This window comes from Pagrus pagrus (genome assembly GCF_965226575.1).
Source record: "Pagrus pagrus genome assembly, chromosome: 19".
NCBI lineage: Eukaryota > Metazoa > Chordata > Actinopteri > Spariformes > Sparidae > Pagrus > Pagrus pagrus.
The window spans coordinates 12578829-12603216 of NC_140203.1; the positions used below are offsets into that span (position 1 = coordinate 12578829).

A 24388-nucleotide genomic window follows, 5' to 3' on the forward strand; every position below is an offset into this window, starting at 1 on the left:
GAGAACAGATATTAACGAAAATATTGATACAGCGATGGGAAATGTGTTAAAGCACTTAATGCTTATATTTATAGTTTGTTTAAGTTATCGGCTAATGAGAACATACATAACCCCTGTTGAGCTCAGTAAGATGTCCCCTAACATCCCAGAGTCTTGAGTGAAATGTTCAGATGAAAAGGGAACGCTGTCACATTGTGTTTGGGAATGCTTACAGATTCAATCATTTTTGGGAGGAATAATCTTTCACAGATTGTCAATAAGAATGTCCTGCGCAGTGCCAAACTTTGTAAACTTAGAATTTACCCAGAAGACTTTTCAATAACAGGGAAGGAAACACTTTAATCGACTTTGGGACAGAAAACTAACTGCACCATGCTGCCAGAATCCAACTCCTCCATCATTAAACAGATGGATAAGAAAAAGTTGTCTTGATCTGGAGAAACAGACATATATTACTCAAAAGGAAACAGAAAGACTTTACACATATCTGGACCCCTTTCATGGATTTGTTGGAAAGAAAGAAAGTGAAAGTGGAGGATGGTAATGAAGGACTGGATGTTATTTAAATTGTTGTTAAGTATAACGCTGCCCTTTCTTCTTATTTTCTTTTATCTTAGTAATTCATTTTTCCATCCACTTTCATTTTCTCTTTCTCTATTTACTGTAAAGCTTTTGACAATGAGTGCATGTTCATTTTAAACATTGAAAATAATAAATGGAGATTTATGGAGGAAAAAACAAAAAAATCTAAGCTGCATGCACTGAAAGACCATTAAATGTCTTCATCAGCTCAAATTACTTTAGATCACATTTTTCTCATTACAAATATCGAAGGACAAGGATTGAGAACACTACACAGGTTTTCAAAAGTGAGAAGACAAAGAAAAGTATTTTATTTTAATGGTTATAAAATCACAATTATGTGAAATCCAAGCATAAATGCTGTGTGACTCACAGCACTTAAATCTGCCCAAACACACAGGGCCAGGCTGTTTTCAATTAGTCCTCAGAGAAAGGGAGCATTCTGGTAAAGAAATGAGTTATTTTCCGTTGGCAGTTCCAGGAAAGTGGCTAAGTCATGCTTAATGGCATTGTTCACATTACACCATGGAGCAGAGCGTCAGGGAGACAGCCGGGCCAGGATGGAAACGAGCCACACAATATCTCAAAGTGTTGCCATGAGAAGACTCCGAGGAGATTTTGAGGAAAATATTCAACAGTATGCTTAAAACAGATGCTCCTTTAAAAACTATTTTAAATACATGTCAGCTGTGTTCCTCTATCTCATTTTCTGCCTCGGCAGCTACCGTGAGATAATTTTAGTTCAGTTACAAAGTCTTAATGTAATTTTGCCATGGCGTGAAAAAGCAGGTAATGCAGTGTTAATTATTCGTGTTATGATTGATAATCAATAACGTTAATATTTTTACAAATGTTGGCATTTGCAAATAATTATTAAACCAACATTATGCATGGACTCAGGGAGCCTGATCTACTATTAGATCTTAAGTATTACTGACTGAATCAAAAAATGATATCTGATTTGAGAGACAAAGCTGTGGTGTTCTCAGGAAATGTTTGACAGAGCTTCAAAGAGGTACACACAGAACCTCTCCACTCAAAACAACCTCTTTTTAGATCTGATCAAGCACAACACAACGCAGAGCAGACAATTACATACACAAAAATATCAAACACAAAAGATAAACTGAAGAGTAAACCAGTTTGCAGGGACTAAATGGCTGTCATTTTGTGTGTTTTATTTACATCAGGGCCGTTATTCATCGACAAAATTCGACCTTTTTTTGTCAAATTTGTTACGTGACACGAAAAATGAGACCTTCCCTGTCTCTCTCAGTTGCCTTTACAAGCCTGTAGATGATTTGTTTGGGTAGTTTAAAGCTGCTGGACTGTGGATTTCTTTGTGAAGGACTCAGGTCGGAAATTTCGGCGACATTCCGCGCATTTTCCTTAGGTGATGAATCACATGGCAGATACGTGAATATAAATTAGATGCAACAGTTAAGGCGTTATTAACATTAATAACAAAGCAACATTTGACTAGGAAGACCTGACATTTCAACGCAAATTATGTCAATATTTAATTTAAATGTTACATTAATGAACTAGCTTATCACAGACATCACTGGTCTGGAGGATTTCTTTTTTTTAAAGTAACTTTTGTCTGTAAATATAGTAATTAAACTATAAAACGCAATGAATTTAAACATCAAGTTTGACATAAACTGCTTTTTTTATATCAACTACAGCCTGGCTCCTTCTAGAAACCAAAGAACTCCCCTCTGGCTTATTGTTAAAATTCACTTCAAACACACACACACACACAGCAGCTGTCAGTCCACCTGGTGTGTGTGTGTGTGTGTAACTTGGTGCACTTGAGTCTCACCTTTCCCCAGTCCCTTTGACTCTCTGTTGTTGCCGAAGGCATCTTGGCTTTCTTCTTGCTGGCTTTGAGCTTCTCTCCTGCCTTAACAACCTCGCTGGTGTCATTCTTGCAGGTGGGACAGTACCTGGTAGAATGAGAGGAAATTGTTTCTGTGGATGGAGGCAAGTGTGTGTGTGTTTGTGTTTAATAACATAAGCTCTATATAAAGAGATGAACGGGCCATGTTCCAGCAAACACAAATCACTAAAATGAAGAGAAATGCTTTCCCAAATTAGCCAGAAGGCAAAGACACTGACATTTACTCAAAGTACTCTAAATTGAGATGTTGCACCAACTTAAACATTTAAATTTACACCAGAAAGTTGCAACAAAAGTTGGTTAAGTGATGTTGTCAGCCAATTTCATGTTTAGCTTTTTGTTGTTTCAGCACCATCAAGGGATACGTGCAAAACACAGAAACTAATCACACCCTCATTACTGTTTGTCAGAGACATTTGAAGCCACAGCGTTGGATAAACTCACACCTGTGACTGCATTATGTCCTCATTTTATATTGATTTTAACCTCAATCACAGCCCTAATTACCACTTAAATGCACTTCAGCTCATACCAAACACCAGTAATCAACTATCTCAAACTGACTGTGAAGCGCAGGATGTTGTGGCTAATTGCTGAGCTACCCTCTCTCTCACCAGTCTTCGTCATCCGGGATGGTGGCCAGTGGCGGGTTGAGGCAGTAGATGTGGAACGCCATGTTACACTCGTCGCACAGCAGCTGCATGTGAGCGTCCTGCTTCCCGCCACACACGCAGCAAGAGCAGAAGCGACACTCGGCGTCGGGGTCAGCCTTGCAGTGCTTACACTCCGGCCCGCTCTTCCCTGGATCCAAGAACGAGAAGGACACATATGACCACTTGATCTATACAGGCAAGTTTTGCCACGATTTTCGCTGTGTGTCGATGAGCTTTGACATACGTTTAAATTGTCCATCTGCGGCTGAGAGTGCCCGAGCTCCTGGATTCTCCACCTGGTAGATTTCATCGAGAAACTGAACTTTACAATCTCCGATTATATCTCCAGGACCCCTGGAGGGAGGGCGAGAAACAAGAGAGAGAAAGGGAGGGAGAGAGATTAAAGAACAGAAACAGAAAACCAGAGAGGATGATGAAAAGATGTGTTATTGAAAGAGATATTGAAGGAAGTCACACAGAGAACTGTTACATCCTTGTAAGCAACAAAAACAAAAACAAGACAATAAAACAGTAAATTTCCCCTATGCCCAAAACATCACCCTCCAATCCTTGGAAAGAAGATCCCTACCCCAGGAGGATCTTCACTCGGAGCTCCTTGTTGGTGCGGGTGGTTTGGTTGATGTTCTGAACCTCAGCATCAAACCAGAAGCCCCTCTCGTCTGGCGTCTCCATGTTGTAGTTGACCAACACCTGCATGCCCACCTGAAGCTGGTCAAACCGCAGCAGGGTCCTGGCACGTGGCCGCACGTCCACCGGTCGCATCTCAACCACACCATTCTCTGGGTAACTGGGGGCAGAAATAAGAAGAGGGAGAAGGAAGGGGGTTAAAGGTGCACAATGTAGTTTTCCGTAAGAAATTTTAGTCAGAGGAGAAAGCTCTTTTTTGATGCCTAAACAAACTAAATAAACAAACTCTCTTCATTTTCATGACTGAATAAACTGAATAAACAAACTGACCTTGAAGGACAACACAATTTCATACTATTTTACTTTGTTTATATCTGCCATCTTTCTAGCTTCAGTATTCTGGGGACCTTAATTTCCTCTGAGACCAGCTTGTTTCTTCAGTTATGGAAAAGATTAATATTACTGAGCTTGTTTTATAACCTCATTTATATTGTAAACATAAAAATTCTGCGTTTGAACCTCGTCACCAAAACTACAAAGTGCCCCTTCAAGGTGTATGAAGTCTTTATGCCCGATTATCACACTGCTGTCTTATCTACTAAAATAATGATTGAGCTTAAACTAAGCACTTGACATAAATTGTATCCAAATGGTTGGAAGAGTAAAATCGTATAAAAATCCTCGGCAAAAAGCAGCTACCCAGAGCAGCGTCTTCTCTAAAAACTGATGGATGTGAGCCATTTCCCTGCACCATTGATAAGCGGTATAAGCCTCTCTGTGCGGGAACATGCAAGTCCGTGCAAGTCTGCAGAAGCCCACACAAGCACAGAGGGGCAAAAACTGTAACACAAGTGGATTTTGCACAGAAAGCCAAACGCCGTTTATGAGAAACTGGCAGTTTGACACAGAATAACTGAAACAACTTGAAATTCTGTTGAGATGGTATAACCTGCAGCTCTCCGAATCCAGTCCAAAGGAAATATGGCTAACATGACAGAATATTATTTTCGTTTATCAATTGAATTTGCAACAAGGTTCAAGCACAGGCCCACTTAAAGAAAAGGCCGTAAGAAAAAGAAGCAAGTTAAGCTTTTACCAGCAGCTCCTGCACAGTCTACAGGAGTTTCTGACACAGAAAACTAAAAAAACCCAGAAATGACTTAACTCCACTTTCTTCCATTAAGCAAAATCCATTCTCAGTGACTTGCCTCTACATACCATGAGATATTTGCACTCAGCAACTTTCTGACTGGCTTTAGGGAGTTAAGGATTATGGTGGATTTTCACTACTTTGGCCTCCCTCCACCTCCCCATTACACTACACAGGAAACACATGTCATACAGCAACATTACTGCTATTAGCAAAACACTATTCGTACAAGTTAAAAGTGCACTATGTAGTTTTTGCAAAGAAATTTTAAGCAGAAGAGAAAAATCTAAATATATAATATAAACAAACTGACCAGAAAGGACAACACAATTTAATACTGTTTTACTTTGTTTATATTTGACCCTGCCACCTTTCTAGCTTCTGGGGACCTTATTTTCCTCTGAGAAACGCTGACTCACACAGTTATGGAAATAATAAATATTTCTGAGTTTATATTATATTATTACCCTACCAGTATTGTGGATATTACCTCTCTGAGTTTCAGAATTTCTTTCCCAAAACTACAAAGTGACCCTTTAGGTAAAACTTGGACCCGTCTTTTCCAAGTTATCACGTATGTATAGACAGGAACCAGTCCACATATTTTTCCAAAATAACAGATTATCCTATGCTAATAGGACGGAGCGCAGAACAAAACATGATCATCATTCTCAGTAGCAGCATCTTTACATTCACTGTATAGTGTTTGCACTCAATTAACAAAGTCAAACGCTCCAGAATTTCACAGAACTGCTGCTCCCTCTGCTCCACTCAGAGTGAGGAAAGATGAGGTGACTACAGATTAACAGCCAAGATAAACAAATATGTAGTGATGGCGGGCTTAGGTTCAATAAAATATCCACATAGCTTTACTGGTGCAGTTGCTCCACTGCCACAAAAATCAAAGCAGGTGACCTGAACCCGTTACCTCAAACAAATTGATTGACGGGAATAGCTTAAACTTTCTGGCAGACCTGCTTGTTTGCCTTCTAACAACAATGCTAGTTTTGTCATCTTGCCAGACAGTTACTGCTGGCCAGGAAATAGTCTGGCAGTTAACACCCAGGTAAAACCACAACATGTTGTTTTACACTTCAGTTTTTGGACAGATCAAACAAATAAATGAACTTTAACGATGTTAGCAGGCAGATTTTGTCATATTTGGACAGAGCCAAGCTAGCTGTTTTCCCTCCATCTCCAGTCTGTCATGCTAAGCTAAGCTACACAACTGTAGCTTCTTATTCACTGTCCAGACGTGAGGGTGGCAGCAATCTTCTCATCCAACTCTTGGCATGAAAGTGAAAAAGAATATTTCTCAATATATACGTCTTTAATGTTTTCTGACGATGCAAAAGGTTTGTTTTTTTTAAATAATGTTGAATGTCCAAAACCAGTGCCACATTCCGCAGAACGTGAAATGTTCCTCCTGTGTGAAAAGAAGATCCGAATCGAGTGTAAATTCGTGTCTGGCAAACTTGGATTGGAGGTATTGAGGTTAACTGTGCAGGTTTCCTGCCTGCCAATCATCATTAACTGTAAGGATCAGGCCAGACTCAGAGATGAATTGACAGCCTGCTCGCTTGCCAATAGTTGGAATTATGCTTACAGGCGAACAATGTGTTAGCACTGAAGTTAAACTGCACTACAGCCTGCACGCCCAGGTCCGCTCACACAGTGGGAGGTGAAGGGGGAAGTGGAGAATTGTGTGCATGAGCGAGCAGTGTGTTTCTGAGGGAAAGCGGAGCCTAAACTGGGTACTTTCTCAGACAATCTGCACTGAAACAGAACCAATGAAGGCCTTTAGAGCTGAGGCTAAAAATGACTATAATACCCCTCATTTTAAGATTTTATCCTGTCAGAATATGCACTACTTATGCTTTACCTTCTTACTAAGAAGACAATGGTGCATATTTTAAGCCAGTGTAAATTGACTGTAGAGCATTTACAGAGGCAGACTGTAAGAGTTGTAGCACACAGCTAGTGCATACTCCCAGGAAGAGGAGGCCGGGGCACAGTGGAGGGATTTCCTTTTTTAGGCCCAAGGGATTACTGAGGTTTTGGGTAGGCTGGAGTGGGGGGTGAATACAAGTAACACAAACACACGCAGACACACACCAACATGCACATGCGTACACACACAGGAGAGGAATATCAAACTTGGAGCACAAAAGGGACTCAGCATGAACAGAAGGGGAACACGAAGCGACACAAGGGGAGCAGAAGCACCGGAGTTTAAGACCACACAAGCTCACACTCTGAGCTCTTGCACACCCTACAGAGGCACCAGATTTTAAATAATATAAAATAATAATATCGCAATCTAAACAAAATATCTTACAAAGCCTGATGTGATGTACAATAGACAATTAGATTTTGTTGTGCCAGTGTGGACTTTTAGGGACAGACTCTGACCTATAGGATTTAATACCTCTCATACACATTAAAAAGGCAACAGAATCAAATAATGGATGCACTACAATCATCTTAATGGAGAAACGTGACTGTCTCGGATCAATTTAACAGAGGTAACAGGCTCTGCAATGTGATACACGCATTAGCCCTTGCTGGTTTTATCTCTGTTATTTTCTCCAGCATTTGAAAAAACATGTATGCATTTTATAATCAATATACAATAAATATGATATTATTAGTGGGATACCTGAGATTTTATTTTTACTCATCTAAAGACAGACGTACAAACTGAATCCAATTCAGAAGTCTTTTCAGAACAGATATATACGATGATGAGAAGAACTGAAAACACTGGTCTGTACTGTGTTGGATCATTCTGGTCCTGACAACAGCTGCCAAATATATTTGGCAGGGATTCAACAAGAGACAACAGAAGTTCATGCAACTGCCCATGGTTGTTGGGTAGATGGAGGCTACACTCTTGACGGATTCTGCCTTCAAGTTCATCCCAAATATGTGCTGTGTGGTGACTACTCCATTAATCTCATTTGACCTGGATGTCGCTTAGACCATTTCTGGACAGCTCTAAGATGCTACGTTGTAACCTTTGAATAAAGAAATACCAGATAACTCCTCTTGGAAATTAAAAGTTGTATTACTAAAAAAATAAAATGAACCCTGGCACAATTAATTACCCTCAGAGGTTTGATGCTAAAACCCTCCTTGTTCTGGTGTGACCAGTAGCTGATGTTTGATACATGTTGCCGGATAATGGAATTCACTAAATCAGTTTATCGACTATCTGCCTCCTCTGTACTTGTGCTACAGCTGCACTGCATCAAATGACTTGTAGCAAAATGTCAAACCTGGACTACACTATTTACGAGTAAAATTCATATCATCTGCTCCTTCTTCAGGCCTACAGCTAAACACAAATGCTTTCTTTAGAAAAACAATACAGAGCTTTCCTGAAACACTGCTTGAGTTATTCCACCTGCAGATATCACACTCCCTAAAAAGAACCTGAGCTGTAAGTCTGAAGGCATGAAATACAAGATTTGCAGCATCAGTATTAAATCTCCACACAGAGTTAACTTGACTACGCCTACGCTGTCACAGTGGCTAGACCCAAAGCCTGGTATTAAGTGTAAAATGTATCTTTCCCTTGAGTTGTGGGAGGGAGGAAGAAAGACTTTCAGGCACGAAGGAGGTAAACAAGAAACCAAATTCGCGTCAACACTCTTATCAATGCATAGTGTACCAAAACAAAACAAAGACACATATTTAATCAGTTGTGAAATTGAGACAACATGACTTATCGACAGAAAGGCTCTTACAGTCTGCTCTGTTGTGAAACCGTCATTAGCTCTTTGTGTGCTTAGCTGAAGTCCCTGTAAAGAGGGAGAAAGGCAACAGAGAAAATGAGAAATCCTCAATTTGCTGATAAGCAGCCGAGTCAGAACTTACTCTGACACTAAACAAGCTACATATAATTGCTTCACAGTAGTGAGGGAAAGGGACTGCAGTCTCTTTTAACCTTCGCTTTGTTAGTAATTGAGGCCAAAATGTGAGGCTGCAACTTTTTTAAACAGATGTATCTAAATTACTTTAATGTTGAAATGAGGAATTTTAAAGTTCAGTCATGTGACAGACAGATTAGAAGGCAACTTCAGGTATTAAAGGGCCAATCAGCAGATTTTCAACGTGAAATCCTATGCAGTTCAATTGTGTTCCAATCTCAGTGTCTCCAAAATGTAAGCTGCTGAGCTATGGTTGGGGACATGCTACCTCTGCCTAATTAGTGTGCAAAGGATTGCAACGTGATCATGGTTTGGCCTTAAATGACTTGGTTTCATATCGGAACTGCACCCAAGTCTCCCGTTCCAAAGTCCTGGGTTTGGCCTTTTCATCCACCCCATCCTCATCCCTGAGCAGCCTTTGTTGCTCTTTATACTATGTTGATCATCAGCTTACAAACCATGATATTTTCCTAACCCTCGCCAAGTAGTTTTTCTGTATAAACCTAACCAAATAGTTCTTTTCCTAAACCTAAGCAAGTATTTTGGTGCCTAAACCTAATCAAACAACAACTGTTTGACAACGTTAACGAGACATGAAACAAAGCAAAACTCACTAACGGTGGACAAATCAACAAATCCATTCGTAACATATTCTCAGGTACTGTGCTCTTTTGTATCTGACATACCTCAAGCTAACATAACTCGTAGGCATCACCTAATCGTAGTTTATACTAACATCTAATATGGCATAGCACTAGAGCCTGAACAAATTGGATTTTTGAAGCTTATACAGTAGTCTTGGGCCAATATTTGTTGCAATATGTGCTATATTTCACAATATCAAATATCACAAAGCTGTTTTGTCATCTCTTCTGGCTTTCCTTTTGAAAAGAAAATGCATGTGGAACTGTCGTGGTGGCAGTGTAGATCCTTATTTGGGTGGTTACTAAAGGTTAACAGACCTGTGCTTTAACATACAGACATAGAGGACATAGCTTTGTAAGGACACCAGCTCACCAATCTGGCAATATTCAGGTTTAAAGCAGGAAAAAATGGCGAGCCAAGGGATTTAAAGTAGGCTACGTGTCGTCTTTGCTATAAGCAGGTGTTAACTAATCAGGACAACACCACAAGCAATGATAATATCGTCTATAGCAATATTTGGGTGGGACAATATTGTGAAATCATATTTCATCGCCCAAGCCTATCATACAGATATAAATATTTGACAGCAAAAACAATATGATAACACTAAAGATTAATTTTTTTATGAAAGAATTTCATATAAACTATTTTATTACTATTTATGAAACTCATTTTTTTTAATGCAATCATTCCTCAAATTTGGCTATTAAAGCCATTTTGTGTGAAAACATCCAACTTCGTTGCCCCCCTAGTGGTAGATTCAAAACAACACAGTGCTCTCGAGACACTGACGCGCATCAACACAAAAGCAACACATAGACGGCATCAATTTTCAACTAAATCCTACACAGGATATGCAGGTACAAAAAAAGGAGTGCTGTATTATTTTTCTACGAACAAAAACTCATACCATCAGCATTATTTAAAAGATGTTATAATTGCTTAATGATCACACAGCTGTGGCAGATATGTATGCACTTATCCAAGTGACAAACAGGCCTGTTTCACAGCATTGTGACTTGTGAAAGGAGGAAAAGCACAGGTGTTACTAATAACATGACGATTGCTGAGCCAGCCGCATGCACAGTACCAGGAGCTGCTAAATGGAATGCAGCCATCGTTAATGTTATTAATTACACCTGTGTTTTTGAAACTATGACAGGTCAGAATGTCCTCAGAGGAAAAAGGCCTTTCAAGTACCATGTCAAAAGATTACTGACTCAGTAAACATGTCCCTAAATTCAGGATACTAAACTTAATATCACCAACTTATATAGTCATACCAATATAATTGTAAAAAGCTAGAGTCACCCATCTTTTTTTTTGTACAACAATCAAACAATGACTGCTCTGTGAAGAAAAGGAGATAAGCGAGTGGGCGAGTGAGAGAGAGAAACTAAACTGCAACTGAAATTAAACTTTATCTCATCCTCATTTCATTGTCACTTACTAAATTAGAAACTGCAGCAAATAAAACTCTCGGCGGCTCTCAGGTAGCAGCCGCGCTCAGATAATGGCAGGCCAACCACCACAGCTTTAGATACTGGTAAGATCTCTTCCATTGCATATGTTGATCCTCGCTAATTAGCAGACAGAGCCCATTTAAGAAGTGCTTAAGCCTCTCTTTTAAGCAAAACGTTCCCAAAACACCAATTTAAGTTTAAATAGCTTCATATCAAGAATGATTAAAAAAGAAAACTGGATTTCTCAGGGCTTTTTTTCCACCACAGACATTCTGAATTGTAAGAAAAGCACAGGTGTAACTAATAACATTAACAATGGCTCCATTATATTCAAGTGTCCCAGTAAGCCCTGACAGGGAGACAGTCAGCCAGGATGCACAATACCAGGACCTTGAAACTGAAGCAGCTGAATGAAATTAATTCAGCCTTTATCAATGTTTCTTTTTTTTTTACCTATGCTTTTCTACAGTGAAATGTAAACATTAATGGTCCTAGGAACCCCACTAACATGTAGAGTCTGAAAACTTGTCTGAGTTTTCTCTGGGACCCTTTCTATCGTCTAGTGGTTGCACAAAGGGTCGAGTGATAGGCCAGGTTGTTGACCTGTGGGCCAGGCGTTTAATTATTTGCATATTTAAAGCGTTGAATGTTAATGAGATACATTTATGATGATATATATATATATAATGGCAAAGACACAAAAGTACTTTTTGTTGATTTAAATCAGCCCTAAATTCAGTCCGACATAAATTCGACTTATTGCCGAATCCTACACAAAAAGAATTTTGCCTTAGCATGAATAAATTATTTCATTTTGAGCACATTATGTCACTGGAAATACTTAAATCAGCATGTGCAAATGAATTTGCTTTGAGGTGCTTAAAATGACAACATTATGAGACGCCATCACAAACACGAGATGCCAAACCATTTGCATATTGCAACTATAGCAGTCTATTTGAAAGCTACATAAACATAAAGTATATTTGCCCATTTTATGTCTATATTTGTCGCTCTCTCCACAGAGAATCTTAAACATATGCGAGGCTCAGCCAAGATTTAACCATGAAACCATATCTGAGAGTCACACATTACACACACACACACGCACACGCACTACATCAGTTCCTGGGAGCAGCAGAGAGGAGATTCTCCCAACATATCCCTTTGATTTTGTGGCTCATTACATTCTGTACAGAACAGATTCGTGTAAAACCGTGGCAGTTAATTTTGTAGTGGTTCTTTCTCAGACTATGCAGGCAGGTGTTTAAGGGGGAGTATGTGTCTGTGTGTGTCTGTGTGTGTGTGTGTGTGTGTGTGTGTGTGTGTGCGCATGGGAAGGCAGAGCAATCTTACCCACCCTCCACAAATGATTGAAGAAACCTGGAATGGCGCTCAGGACAGAGACTACGCATTTGGTATCAGGAAAAACCTCACAATTTATATCGTTTGAATTTGTAGCTGTGGATTCTCAGCCGCACACAAAACCGGGGTTGTATTCGTGACTCAATTGGTGAAGACGCAAATCACATATTACTGTGACGTCCTGGATTTAAATCGGGGACGTTTGCTGTCATTTGCTCCGTCTCCCTTCCGCCCTCTTCCCTGCCTTTCTTGACTGTAGGCTATCAAATAAAGCAAATGAGGAGCATGAGGCGAACACAAACAGATAAACAAATAAAAGCAGAATGCTGGGGATTCGGAAGATTGCGAAATGTGAAATGGGAATGATGTCTGCCTAAAAGAAAAATACACATTTACTGCTCAACAATCCTTGATGGAGTTTCTCTGGCATAACATCCCATGACAGAAACAAACACACACACACACACACACACACACACGGGCAGGCACACACTACGAAAGACGCAGCGAGGAGGCTATGTCTCACCGGTGTTATGTTCACAGCAATTACAGACAAAGCTGAAGGAGGCAAGCAAAGAAGTAATGCTCCTGAGAACTCGCGAGTTGCCATGGAAACGTGGGCTTCTGAATGAATTTGCTGGAAAAGGAGAGCGCGAGAGATAGAGTCCAAATTGTAGCATCAACTACACAAACCCCCCACCCCACCCCTCTCTCTCTCTCCATCCCCAGGACTGCCAGGAGGAAGCAGAGGCTGCAATTCCCAACACGTCGAACCAATGCTACCGATGCTTGCAGCCACTGGTACCACAAACATACAGACCATGTATTTATGTGTGGTGGACATTTTTAAGTTAGCGTGCCACACATCAGTAGCATGAGAAAAGACATTTTTAACATTGGCATAATTAGCAAGAACGATTCCCTATTTTCTGCTGTGCTGTAACGCAGAGTATTCTAATCCATAACAGCATTTTACCATCACTGACGCTGTGCAGACGTCTGCTAAAATGCAAAATTCAGATCTCCCCTGTGCACTTCTATCAAAACCCCACGATGATGTGTTTGTTATCACTGCAACCAAAATCAATTTGGATGCAGCAGGAACATTTCCCCAGCAAAACGAGCCATCACTTACTCCTCATATTTAATGTGGTAAATTACGTCCTCTTCTCTCTCCTTGGTCTCTGTAGCTGCTGTAGAGTCTGTCTGAGAGGTGGAGGCTCCATTACTCTCGGAGTTTAACACAACGTTATTCCTGTTACTGTCTGTGGTTTGGCCCTGGCCGTAGGCCTGTCCCTGCTCGGCCTCCAGCTTTCCATTAGTCCTTTTTGGGGGCCGTCCCACCTTGCCCTTGGTGGGCGTAATCTGTCCTTTGGGAGCGCGTGTCACATTTTCAATGCAGGCCTCGAACCAGGCACCGATGCTGACGTCTCTGCAGTCTACCAGCTCGTTGATCTGAGGAGACACAAAGGCAAAAATAACACCTGGTCGCTTTTAAACCCATCCATCTGTTGTTCAAAGACATACTCCATTTTTTTGCCCATTTGCTTCGCATCACATACTTTAAAGTATGTGTAAGATTTAAAAAAATGTTTTTCCTGCCCTGGGTAGAATAATTGTCAGGAAAATCAACTTTCAGGCTCTAAATCCATAAAAGTCAGGACCACATTACCACACAAGTTGCAAGTCACCGCAAATTGATTTGTTTGGCGACTCACATCTATTTGCAAGACTACCAACAGCATCCTGGAACTTAAGAGAAACTCATTAAAACAGAAAAGTAATGCGAGTAATAAAAGTAATAGGCAATTTGTAGTAAATGGTTGAGACATACAAAAAAAACATTAATTTAAACTTTCATTAGTTCTCTGCATGATGATTATTTAAAGGTCACAAAGATTCTCATGTCTTTTTTATTACAAAAAGCAGGCGGGCTTTTAGGAAGGGGGGCCTTGGACAGGAGTGACAGGAGGTAAAACGAGGCTTTAGACAGAGGGTGAATAGAAGTGCTGCAATATGTTTTCTGTGCATTAAAGCATATTATCTAGGACACACTCAAAATAAAATTATGAACCTAAAAATGAGCATTTTACTTTTACAGTCAGTGTCCCAGTGAGTCTCACTCACACTCACACTGACTGTAAAAGGTTAATCTTCAAACTTTTGTACATACAAATGTTCGAGATGCATCGCTGAAACAAATTTCATCCGTGTTACTGTTTGGCCATGTGCTCCTTTATAAAAAACCACATCAAATGAGAGACTTATGCTGCAGTCAAATCTTTCAGCCTGTAAAAGGCATGTGACCTTGAGGTTGCACAATTCATAACTCCTCTACTTAGTTACAGTATTGATCGTCCTGCATGGTGAATTGAACTTTTGGCATCAAAAAGAGTCTAGTAGTCCCACACATATAACTCTCAGACAGGAGGTTCAGCCAGCACGCAAAGCTCAGTAGAACACAGTAGAGGAGACTCACCAACATCATTTTGACTGTAGCCTATTCACAATCTGTAAAATGGTTAGTGACAGCCAGGATTATAAAGGCCTGTTTCTTATGTGTGCCTCCCTGGCAAGGTCAACCACATGCTTGTGTACATCTCATTAGTCCTGATAAATTTAAGGCATTCAGGGTATAAGCCCTAAAGACAGAGCTCTTAAATAGCGCAAATGGACAGCACTAACACATGCGTTCTCACACAAGGACACATAAATACAAGCAGACTCAGGTCATTTTGGCTGGAACACTGTATCTTTGCAGCCTGAGGTGCTACAACACAAGACAGTTGGGAAAGGAAGTGAAGGAAGGATCTGCTATGTGCAAAAAAGCGCAATGTATATACAAATCTAGGGATGGCATATTAAGGTAGAAAACCTAGTGTGCAAAAGCATGCACACTCCTCATTTCATGTAAGCTAACTCATGCCAAATTGTGTCAACATTTAAGGTAGAATTGCCATAGAATTCATATTTACAAGGTCGTTTGGATTTTTACATATAAAGATATAGTAGATACATATAGTTCATAATATAATTTGACATCCAAACAAATAAGAGTACCCTGTGCAAGAATCTCTGGCAGTAACTTGCCGTGTAGTTCTGAACACTCTGTAACGAAGATCTGAGTCAGACCAGCCAGTTTCATGCAAAATCTTGCAAACAGTTCCCAAATATTTAAGCTCCCGTCCTCACCTTGTACACACCAATTCCTGGGTCGGCTAGTGCGTTTCTGCTGGATGTTGGGGGCTGGCTGTCCCGTGCTGGACTGGAGGACTTGAACCCATTTTTGGTGCTGGCTGAGTTACTGGTAGCGCTGGTGTCCGGCTTGGTTTCGTTAACAGTGCTGGTAGTGACACCGCTGCTGTCATTGTCCATATTGGTGGAAGTTTCCATAGCAGCGGGGGAGGCAGGAGCTGGGGAGTTGTGGCCATCCGACCTGGGGTCAGGGGGAGGAGCTGAACTACAGGCAACACCGGAGGAGTCCTTGGTGGCGGGGCTGTCTGGAGCATCGGTCTGAGAGCGAATAAGCAGCTGGACGATGTCATTGAGACCCACATTGTAGTCAAACAGTGTCTGGCCATCTTCCATCTAAAAAAATACAAATTTAACTATTAGAAAGCCACTGTCATGTTTGAATATGCATAAATATACAGATGCAAAAAGTCCTCCTTACATACACAATTATTTATGTCTTCATTAATACAATTTTTAACCAGTCATTAGTCCACATAATTAATAAACATTAAAGGTATTATATTAACACTGATATAAAAAAGTCAATTAATACTTTTGAAAATCGAAAACAAAAACATGTTTCTTTTGTTTGTTTCAGGTTTAAATTTTAGGTTCTCACTAAAATAGCTTATTATCATATTTGCTCAAAGATGGTCTGTTTGAACAATTGCACAAATGCCAATAAACCCACCCTTTATTCAAATTTGCCCCAAATTTCTTCCCTAATAGACAACCATGTCATATGAAATGAACACCGCTGCGCCACGGAGTGCTCTCAGACAAATACACTCGGCCGCTTGTCAAGGACAAACAAAGAACACACAAGACAGAAGACAACATTGAGCAGAGCGAGAGATAACAAGTATGTATTGTTGCTGCTCTCAACAGCACACAGGTGACATTTAAATACACACACAGCACTTCAATAAATCTACATGTCTTTAAATACACCAGCGGTGTTTATGGTTGTTGCTCAGGAGTCCGCAGCAACGACATCTGTTCACAAATGAGTCTATGTTTAGCGAGTGATAAAACACTATTTCAGAAGTATACATCAATGTGAACTGCTGATTCTTAAAAATGTCATTCTTAAAAAGGGGGAAAATACATCTGGAACAATTAGAATGTATGATGGCATTTCTAATTTGGCATATTTGTATTTGTTAACATTTCTAGTCCAATAGAAATGATGCAGAATTGCAGCTCCACTCGTGTCTATCCCGTATATTTCTACAAGAAATAAAAAAATAAAAATAAACAAAAGAAATCAACGCATGAATTAAAGTGATAGGAGATGGAGCTGGGGGAAAGAAATGACTGGGTTGCTATGACAACCAAAAGAGAGAATCCCCCCCACCCACCCCCATGAACCTGAATCATGTATACAATCTCTGTCGACACCAACCCACCACCATCACCACCATGAGCACCAGCACCAGCTACAGCACAACCCTTAAAGGCAGCGCGGCTGATGGGCATCAGAAAATGGTTCTCTCGAAAAATAAAACGATGAGGGCCCATTACAAACACATATTTACTCTTCTACCACAACGGATCTACTGTTATGTATACAGTACAGCTACTGCCCCAGGAATGGAGCTTATAGCAGACACGCAAACTCATTTCAGACATCAGCTATTCATTTCAGCCCTCAACCCCACAAGCCCCATTGTACTGGAGAGACGAGCATGGCCGCCACTCTCACTCGCGCTCCCCTTCTCTTCTTCGTTATTTGACAGCGAGAAGGAGAGCGGTCGGAGGCGTAGCAGGAGAGCGGTGGAGGGAGCGAACGCAATTTCCCCATCCCTCCCTGTTCTTAATAGTCTCATGAAATTTAGATCAGAGGAGCAGTGGCGCAAACACAGCCATACAGTGGTTGCAATACTCACCTCACCTGTCTGTCTATCTAGTATTTCTTTGTATGTGTCCCTGCCTAAACTTGATCTCCGATTTTGGTCTCAGTAATTGTCTAACCCTCCTCTGTCTTGTGCTACCTGAGACTGCATTAAGAAAAGAAAGGCAAACAATCACACTAACAGAAGACATTGTATAGCGGTGGTACTGATGAGAAATACCAGATAGATGGACGGAGAATTACGCAGACAGACCCGAGTATCACAACAACATACAGTAGAATTTCATGCGCCGCACCAAACCTCATAAATAATATCTAAGCTGTACCCGTTTTCCACTGCGACTTCATTGTGTGATCAGCCTCTCACTGTGAGGTGCTACAGCCCTGACATCAGTGACAACCAGCTGAAGAAACCTTAAAACAAAGAACCACCATCTATACAGACAACGTTAGGGAAAAATGCTTCATACATTCATGGAGGTCAAGAGCTCTTTGACAGGAATATTGGCATCTTGATTATCTCGAGCCTGTAGGTCGAATAACATCATCAAAGATGTGACATTTTCTCCTTGCAGAATAATAATAATCGGAAAAAAAATTTAAAAAACGACATTGCTTCTGGTACGCTCATTATGTGACTCAGTGAAATGTTGTTCAGGGTTGCAGAGGGAGAGCTTGGTGCGGAGCACACGTCACAATAAAGCTTTAGATGAACCGGAGACACTTGACTTGAAGATTTCTCAAAAGGCTCGAACGAATCAAAAATCCTTGGCATGGCAACGGTGTGTCTGTGTGTGTGTGTGTGTGTGTGTGTGTGTGTGTGTGTGTGTGTGTGAGGGCTTGCATGTGTATCACATTGCTGAGTAGAATAAAATTAACACCTCTCCACAAGGCCAATTTCTTTGCTGCATTTCGACAGGCAGTCTTTCAAAGACTAATTATTTCTTATTGTAACTGGCACTAAAGTACAACGTCAGAAAGAACCTCAGACAAAGACGAGAGAAAGACCTGTGGCTGCTGAAATACTGTTGAAACATACTGAACGTGTAGACTGAGGTAAAGGTTTATACCTCAATCTGCCTTTTCTATATCAGCAACCATCAGTGATGGAACATACCTGGTAATATTTTGATAAAGCTACAGCTAATTATTACCCATTATAGAGCAGAAACTGCAGGTGGGGAGAGATTTGGCTGTAATATCGTGTTGCGTTTAATTATTGTGCCAACATGCCGTCACAAACTGTAAGGCTTAAAAAGCTCTTAATGCAGAAATCAGTCTGAAACTAAAGTGACTAAGCAACACCTACTTAGTATCTATGCCTGCATAACAATGACAGAATTCATTAAGCTATTAAATAAGGGTGGAACCAAATTGAAAGACTAAGCATGGGCTGTTTAATATCGGTGCCTAGCTCCAAGAAGAGGTTTAAAGGTGTGAAACCCAAGCCGGACTCCCACTGCTGGTGAAAAGGAGATTCATAGCAGAGTGTAAATTAGCCTCTTTTACTCAGGCAGGCCGACCAAACCCCTTCCTCCGACACGGTTTCTTCTTCGCCCTTGTCTCCGCCCGCAGGCCGTCTTAGCAAAGAGCTGAGGAAAAATAGGTCATATTTCCAAAAACAATGACACGGGGTGTGTCTGTGAGCCTGCCATGTGCAGCTTTCATCCTTGATCTTTTATCCCTCGTTTTGCCCACAGCCATACAATCTTTCACCAAAAAAAATCCCCTATTAATTAGCGAAAATTACCTGGAAGGGTGGCAAAGGTCGTCTTTTACTTCCACTTGGAACTCCTTTTTATTACTTTACGTTAGTTCCTAGAGGTAGGGGGTACCGGGGTTAAGAGATGGCTAAATAACATTTCTGCTAGTTTGGGCAAAGTTCCTTAAAATACATCTAGTCTACGCATATTCAGTTCACAGCATTTCCACCTGTTTTTATGTAAGAATGACTCGTGTAATGATTTTTCATTAATAAGGAAGACGTAGAACATACCACTAAATACCATTTACTGTAAGCATGGGTTTGCATTTTTAAGGTATAAGTGACCATGATTCAATTAGTAAATCATTTTGACTTATAAGACGAGTCTTTTTAATCATATAATTTTGACTGAAATTTACAAACAAGACTCAAATCTTTTAATTTTCATAACTGATCATAACTGAATATAGTTTGTATGATATTATGTAAACAACAACCCTGATTATATTAATAACATACTGTACTCTGTACAAACTGTCTGTTATATTGACAGTCTAACCTACGATAACAGGTTGCAATCCTGTGTTTTTCGGGTTATGAGACAACTATTGTATTTATATTTAAGCTTTATTTAAATTTGTATCTATTTAGCAGCTGCACACATGATACCAAAACCTAAGAAACACAAGACAATTAGCAGTTTAACAACCTGGACAGTCCTCTGATAATCTGAGCAAATAAAGAGTTGGGGAAACCCCTGTAAGTATAAGAGCAGGCAGTTAACAGGTAGTACATCTGATCTGACCAATAAGCAAGCTAAAGCTACTAAACGCAGCATTTGAGAAGGAGTGGCACAACTATGAAAACATGTGGGAGTGTAAGAAAGCCTGGAGTTGTAGTCGGGGTTGAGTGCCCCTCTTTGTCTTTGCTCTTTGTCCAGCCTATCTGTCAAAGAAGGGTGTGACTGTTTACATGCATGGCTGCAGTCAACTCTGCTTCCCCTGAAAGTCGCTATGAAATTCTACAGCTTAGCAATACGAGAAGAAAACCCATCAATTGAGGAGCCACAACATTAGTGTATGATATCTAGGTCACAGCAACTGTCTGTGTGAAAGAGGGCAAGCCAATAAAGCTTTCCTACAGCCCAACAATAGGCAACAGCTAACAGTGGACGACAGCCCAACTATTTAAACATGTTGCTGCCTCGGTAGAATAAAAACACACCAGTGAACGACAGCCTGATACGGGGAAGCACACAGACGCAATACAAGCTGAGCTTTAAACCACTTAACAGGCCAAATATTTTTTTAATTAGTCAATGAGAAGTCTGCTGCAAAAGTGAGCGTGGGCGTTGAGCAGAAAGCCTGCATGGACAGTGAAAGGTGTGTGTGTGCGTGTGTGTGTGTGTGTGTGTGTGTGTGTGTGTGACGTTGTTGTTGTTCAAAGTGAAACAGAGACACAATGAGGAGTGCACAGGCAAATTGAAAAACCCATAATACAAAAAAACCCCAACAACACAGAGGCAAAGTTGTCTGGCTGCTGGCTGGCTTGAGACCCTTCCGACTGAAGGGCAAGCATGACTTTGAACTGGCGAGGCAGCGTGCGCAGTGAGCTGGAGGGAAAAACAAGACGCCATTTTGAAAAGGAATTAGACTGAGTTATTCTGCTACAAGTCCAAATCCTAACAGAGCGCAGGCACCACTCCAAGCATGTAAGGGCACTAGCTAGTGTACGCTGCGTGTCACTGGCTCATTCCTTGCATTACTTAACACATGGAAATCCCCTAATCAACCCTCCCCACTTATTTTCCAGTGAAATGGAGGAAGCACAGGGTTTACTACAAGAGCCTCGGCCTAGTGTTTGCAAACCCCTGCTCCAACAGTTCAGGAAAACTCCAGCATAACAGCTAATTAATTGTTAATAAAGCTAATGTATTTCAACTAGATTGTAGCTACTACTGTTGATGAAATCCTTGAACTGAAAGAAGAACGGTCTCTGCTTTGTTATTAAGTTGCATAAAGGTCTTGTTGATTTTAGGGAAAATGAAATTAGCTCACAAAAGTACAGAAAATGCATCTAAAGGCATTGGTGTAACACAGTATCTTCCATCTATTTTTGTAATAATGGTTTGCCACTATTAGGTTGGCCAATTACACCATTGTTTCTGACAAAAAAAGCACATGTGCTGTAGACAACAGGGGTATATATAATTATTCGAGGCATTAAATTCCCTCCTTCACCATTACAAACATTTCTTCAAGTATTTTCTCTCCCTCCGTCCTGCAGTGTACACAGCTTGCAAACGGAGAAGAAAATAACCCATTGTAGCCCCTATGACTCAGAATTAAATGTTCGAGACTTCATTATCATTCAATTACACAACAGGAAGTAGGCTGGACAACTTGGAAATGCAGAGGCCCATGTATAAAGGAATTTCTTGGCTTGTGATGCAGCCTGACACATACACAAGTGTGACTAAATGTAAACAATGTGAGATCAGCACATCATGTAGGCCGACTGCTTCCGCGGGCTTTTCTGGAACTGACTGAGTCATACTGTGTTAATATCAGCTTTGTAATGTTATGCTAAAACACTAAATAAATCATGGCACAAGAGTCCTGCGAGCAATAAGCACCTCCTGCTTTCACTAACCTTTCACACATTATACATCTTAAGATACGGTGGGTCAGTCTGCTACAGTCTGTTATATGCTTATTCTCTTGTATACTGAACAAACAGAGCATAAAAAGCAAAAGATAAAGTTTTCTGTCCAGACTGAACATATTACAGCACTTCATCTAGGGTTATAAATGTTCCCTAATATTGTCTGCATCTCCTATTTTAACAGTCTCAGTTACAAGCTGAGTGTCTGTGTGTGGTGGATCATAAAATATGCCTGTGTGTGTTCAAAAAGTAAACCACAGACTTTGAGGCTGCACGCTGCCTGCACCCATCCGCCATGACACACACAAACTTATGGGCCCATGTCAGGACGGCAGCTTACAGCCTTCATACCATTGTCTTCCCTAACGGCTGCCACTTAGTTACATCAAATTAGCTTCAATCACTACATGGGAGTGTGAAAAGGTACACAAACTTCTTCTGTTCACAGTAATATGTGAATCATCATGTTTCTAACACAAAAAGGGTTAACAGTGTGTTGAACTGCCATCCCACCAGGACAGCAACTAAATATTCCAGCCTGGTTGTAGCCTTAAAACCAAAGACATATATTTTTAGTCTCCATTTGGGCTTGCATAATTATTGTGGTTTTTGCACTAGTTTCCTCCCAAAGAAACTGACATCGTAGTACTGGTCAGAAGAATTTGTCCCATAGCCCTGTTGGTTTTCTTGCAATATGAATAAAGCCTCAATGATTAGCTGATCACAAGAAAATTACTATCCAGCTATTTTCATAATCAAAAGGTCGGAGTAAATGTGTAGATTAGCTGCTTTTCTTAGTCATACATGAGAGTAAATGAAGAGTCTTTGGGTTTTGGGACTGCTGGCTGGACAAAGAAGCAATTTGAAGACGTCACTTTGGACTCCTCTGCCCCCCCTGCCCTGCATGTTTTAGATGTTTGCCGGCCCCCGACGCACCTGATTCAAATAAATGGGTCGTTATCAGGCTTCAGCAGAGCTTGGTGACGAGCTGATTATTTTAATCAGGTATGCTGGAGCAGGGAAGCATCTAAACCCCCCAGGAACAGGACTGACAAACACTGGACTAAACGATTGATAGTGGAAATAATCGGCTTTGATTGATGATGACAATAATAGTCAGTTGGAGTACTAATTACAAATTACCTTGGTAATATTGTAGGCTATAGAATGACATAAATGTTGAAATTAAGTCTACAAATAATGATAATTTGACTGAAAACCACTATTTTACATAATATTATACGCTATTGACAACAATATCCCAAATCATACGCTAAAATTCAGGCTGATTTATTTATATATTTATTTTAAAGAAAATCTTAACTTATCACAAGTAAATCACAAATCAAGCTTTATATGAGACATTTTTCATGATGAGATTAAATGGATAGAAGTGCTTTGGCGCTCAAGTATAAACTCATGAGCTAAATTACTGAGTGTAGTCAGGAGAGCCTGATCGATATGTCAGATAGCTGATATTATCGACTGATATTGGCCTATCACAGATATATTGATATCGGCGTGTTGTCTGCTATGAAATTTTGTGGTTTTACAGAACATAATGGAGAAAAGACGCTGGGGTAGTTATTACTAAATTCCCAGGGGAGTTTACTGTTTCAGTGCACTGCTGTCATTTTAGACAATAAAAGTTTATTGTTTATCTGCCAAACATCCTGCTTCCATTACATATCTTTGTCACAAGTGTTTGATAACCACATTTGAGGGAAAAGTTTGTATAGTATATTACTTACTCCCTAATATTGGTATTGGCATCGCCTCCCCCCCAAAAATTGGGTCTTCGGGTCTTGAATCTCGTTTTCTGGATTTTTCAGGAATGCTACAAATTGAAATCATGTGGGACAGAAGTAAGGCTTCATGTTTGATTAAAACACACTGATCCATCTGAATTTGTGTGTCTGAATCTGTTGCACTACTCAACTGTCAGACAATGAGAAGGACAGGCTTCCATCTTTACAGTAGACAGCCCTGTCAGTCCTCTCTGCACAGTGTGCATACTGTAGTGAAGCCAGGGTGTAAACACAACTACACTTGCTTGCTTTTTTAGATGTCAGGGCACGTGGAGCCACGAGTCCCCTCCTCCTTCAAATTATTATTAACATCATCATAATAACACACGCCTGATGGCTCTCTAGTGGGCTTTCTGAAGCTACTGGTGTCACATGTCTGCAAACACAAAACAGATGATTTTGTGGCGTGCAGATCGAGCTGCTGTTGGTTCAGTTAAACAGGTGTTGATCGGTGGGAGATGCGGGCTGTTGTGTTTCGCGCTGCACTACTTCGGTCTACATGTGGAACAAGAGGGCGATGTTCTCTTTTCTCTCTCGCGGCAATGTAAACAAACATGTCTACGGCGGTGAGACATTTGTTGCATGCGAGTCTCCCCCCCCAGCGCCGACCCAAACAATGTGACACGGCCCCATACATTGACTTTACAATTATGTAATATCGCCGTTTTCTTCTCGGGGGGCTGGCACACCACGTACCCCGGGCTCTTGCGCAAGAACTATTGGCGAATTCCTATCAAAACAGGAAGCTCGCATGGGTCAGAAACGGCTACAACACCAGAGG

The 24388-nt window shown here is 40.6% G+C and overlaps 1 protein-coding gene across 2 annotated transcripts in view; it reads right to left on the reverse strand.

Moving 5' to 3' along the window:
- uhrf2 (ubiquitin like with PHD and ring finger domains 2) overlaps positions 1-24388 on the reverse strand; it is a 32667-nt gene that overhangs the window by 7849 nt on the left and 430 nt on the right. For both annotated transcript variants that reach the window (XM_084382420.1, XM_084382419.1), the window contains exons 2-7: positions 15534-15929; positions 13477-13796; positions 3728-3946; positions 3383-3492; positions 3100-3286; positions 2408-2531 (exon numbers count right to left, since the gene is read on the reverse strand). In XM_084382420.1, coding sequence (XP_084238546.1) covers positions 2408-2531; positions 3100-3286; positions 3383-3492; positions 3728-3946; positions 13477-13796; positions 15534-15929 — 1356 coding nt within the window. The remainder of the gene's footprint in view (positions 1-2407; positions 2532-3099; positions 3287-3382; positions 3493-3727; positions 3947-13476; positions 13797-15533; positions 15930-24388) is intronic.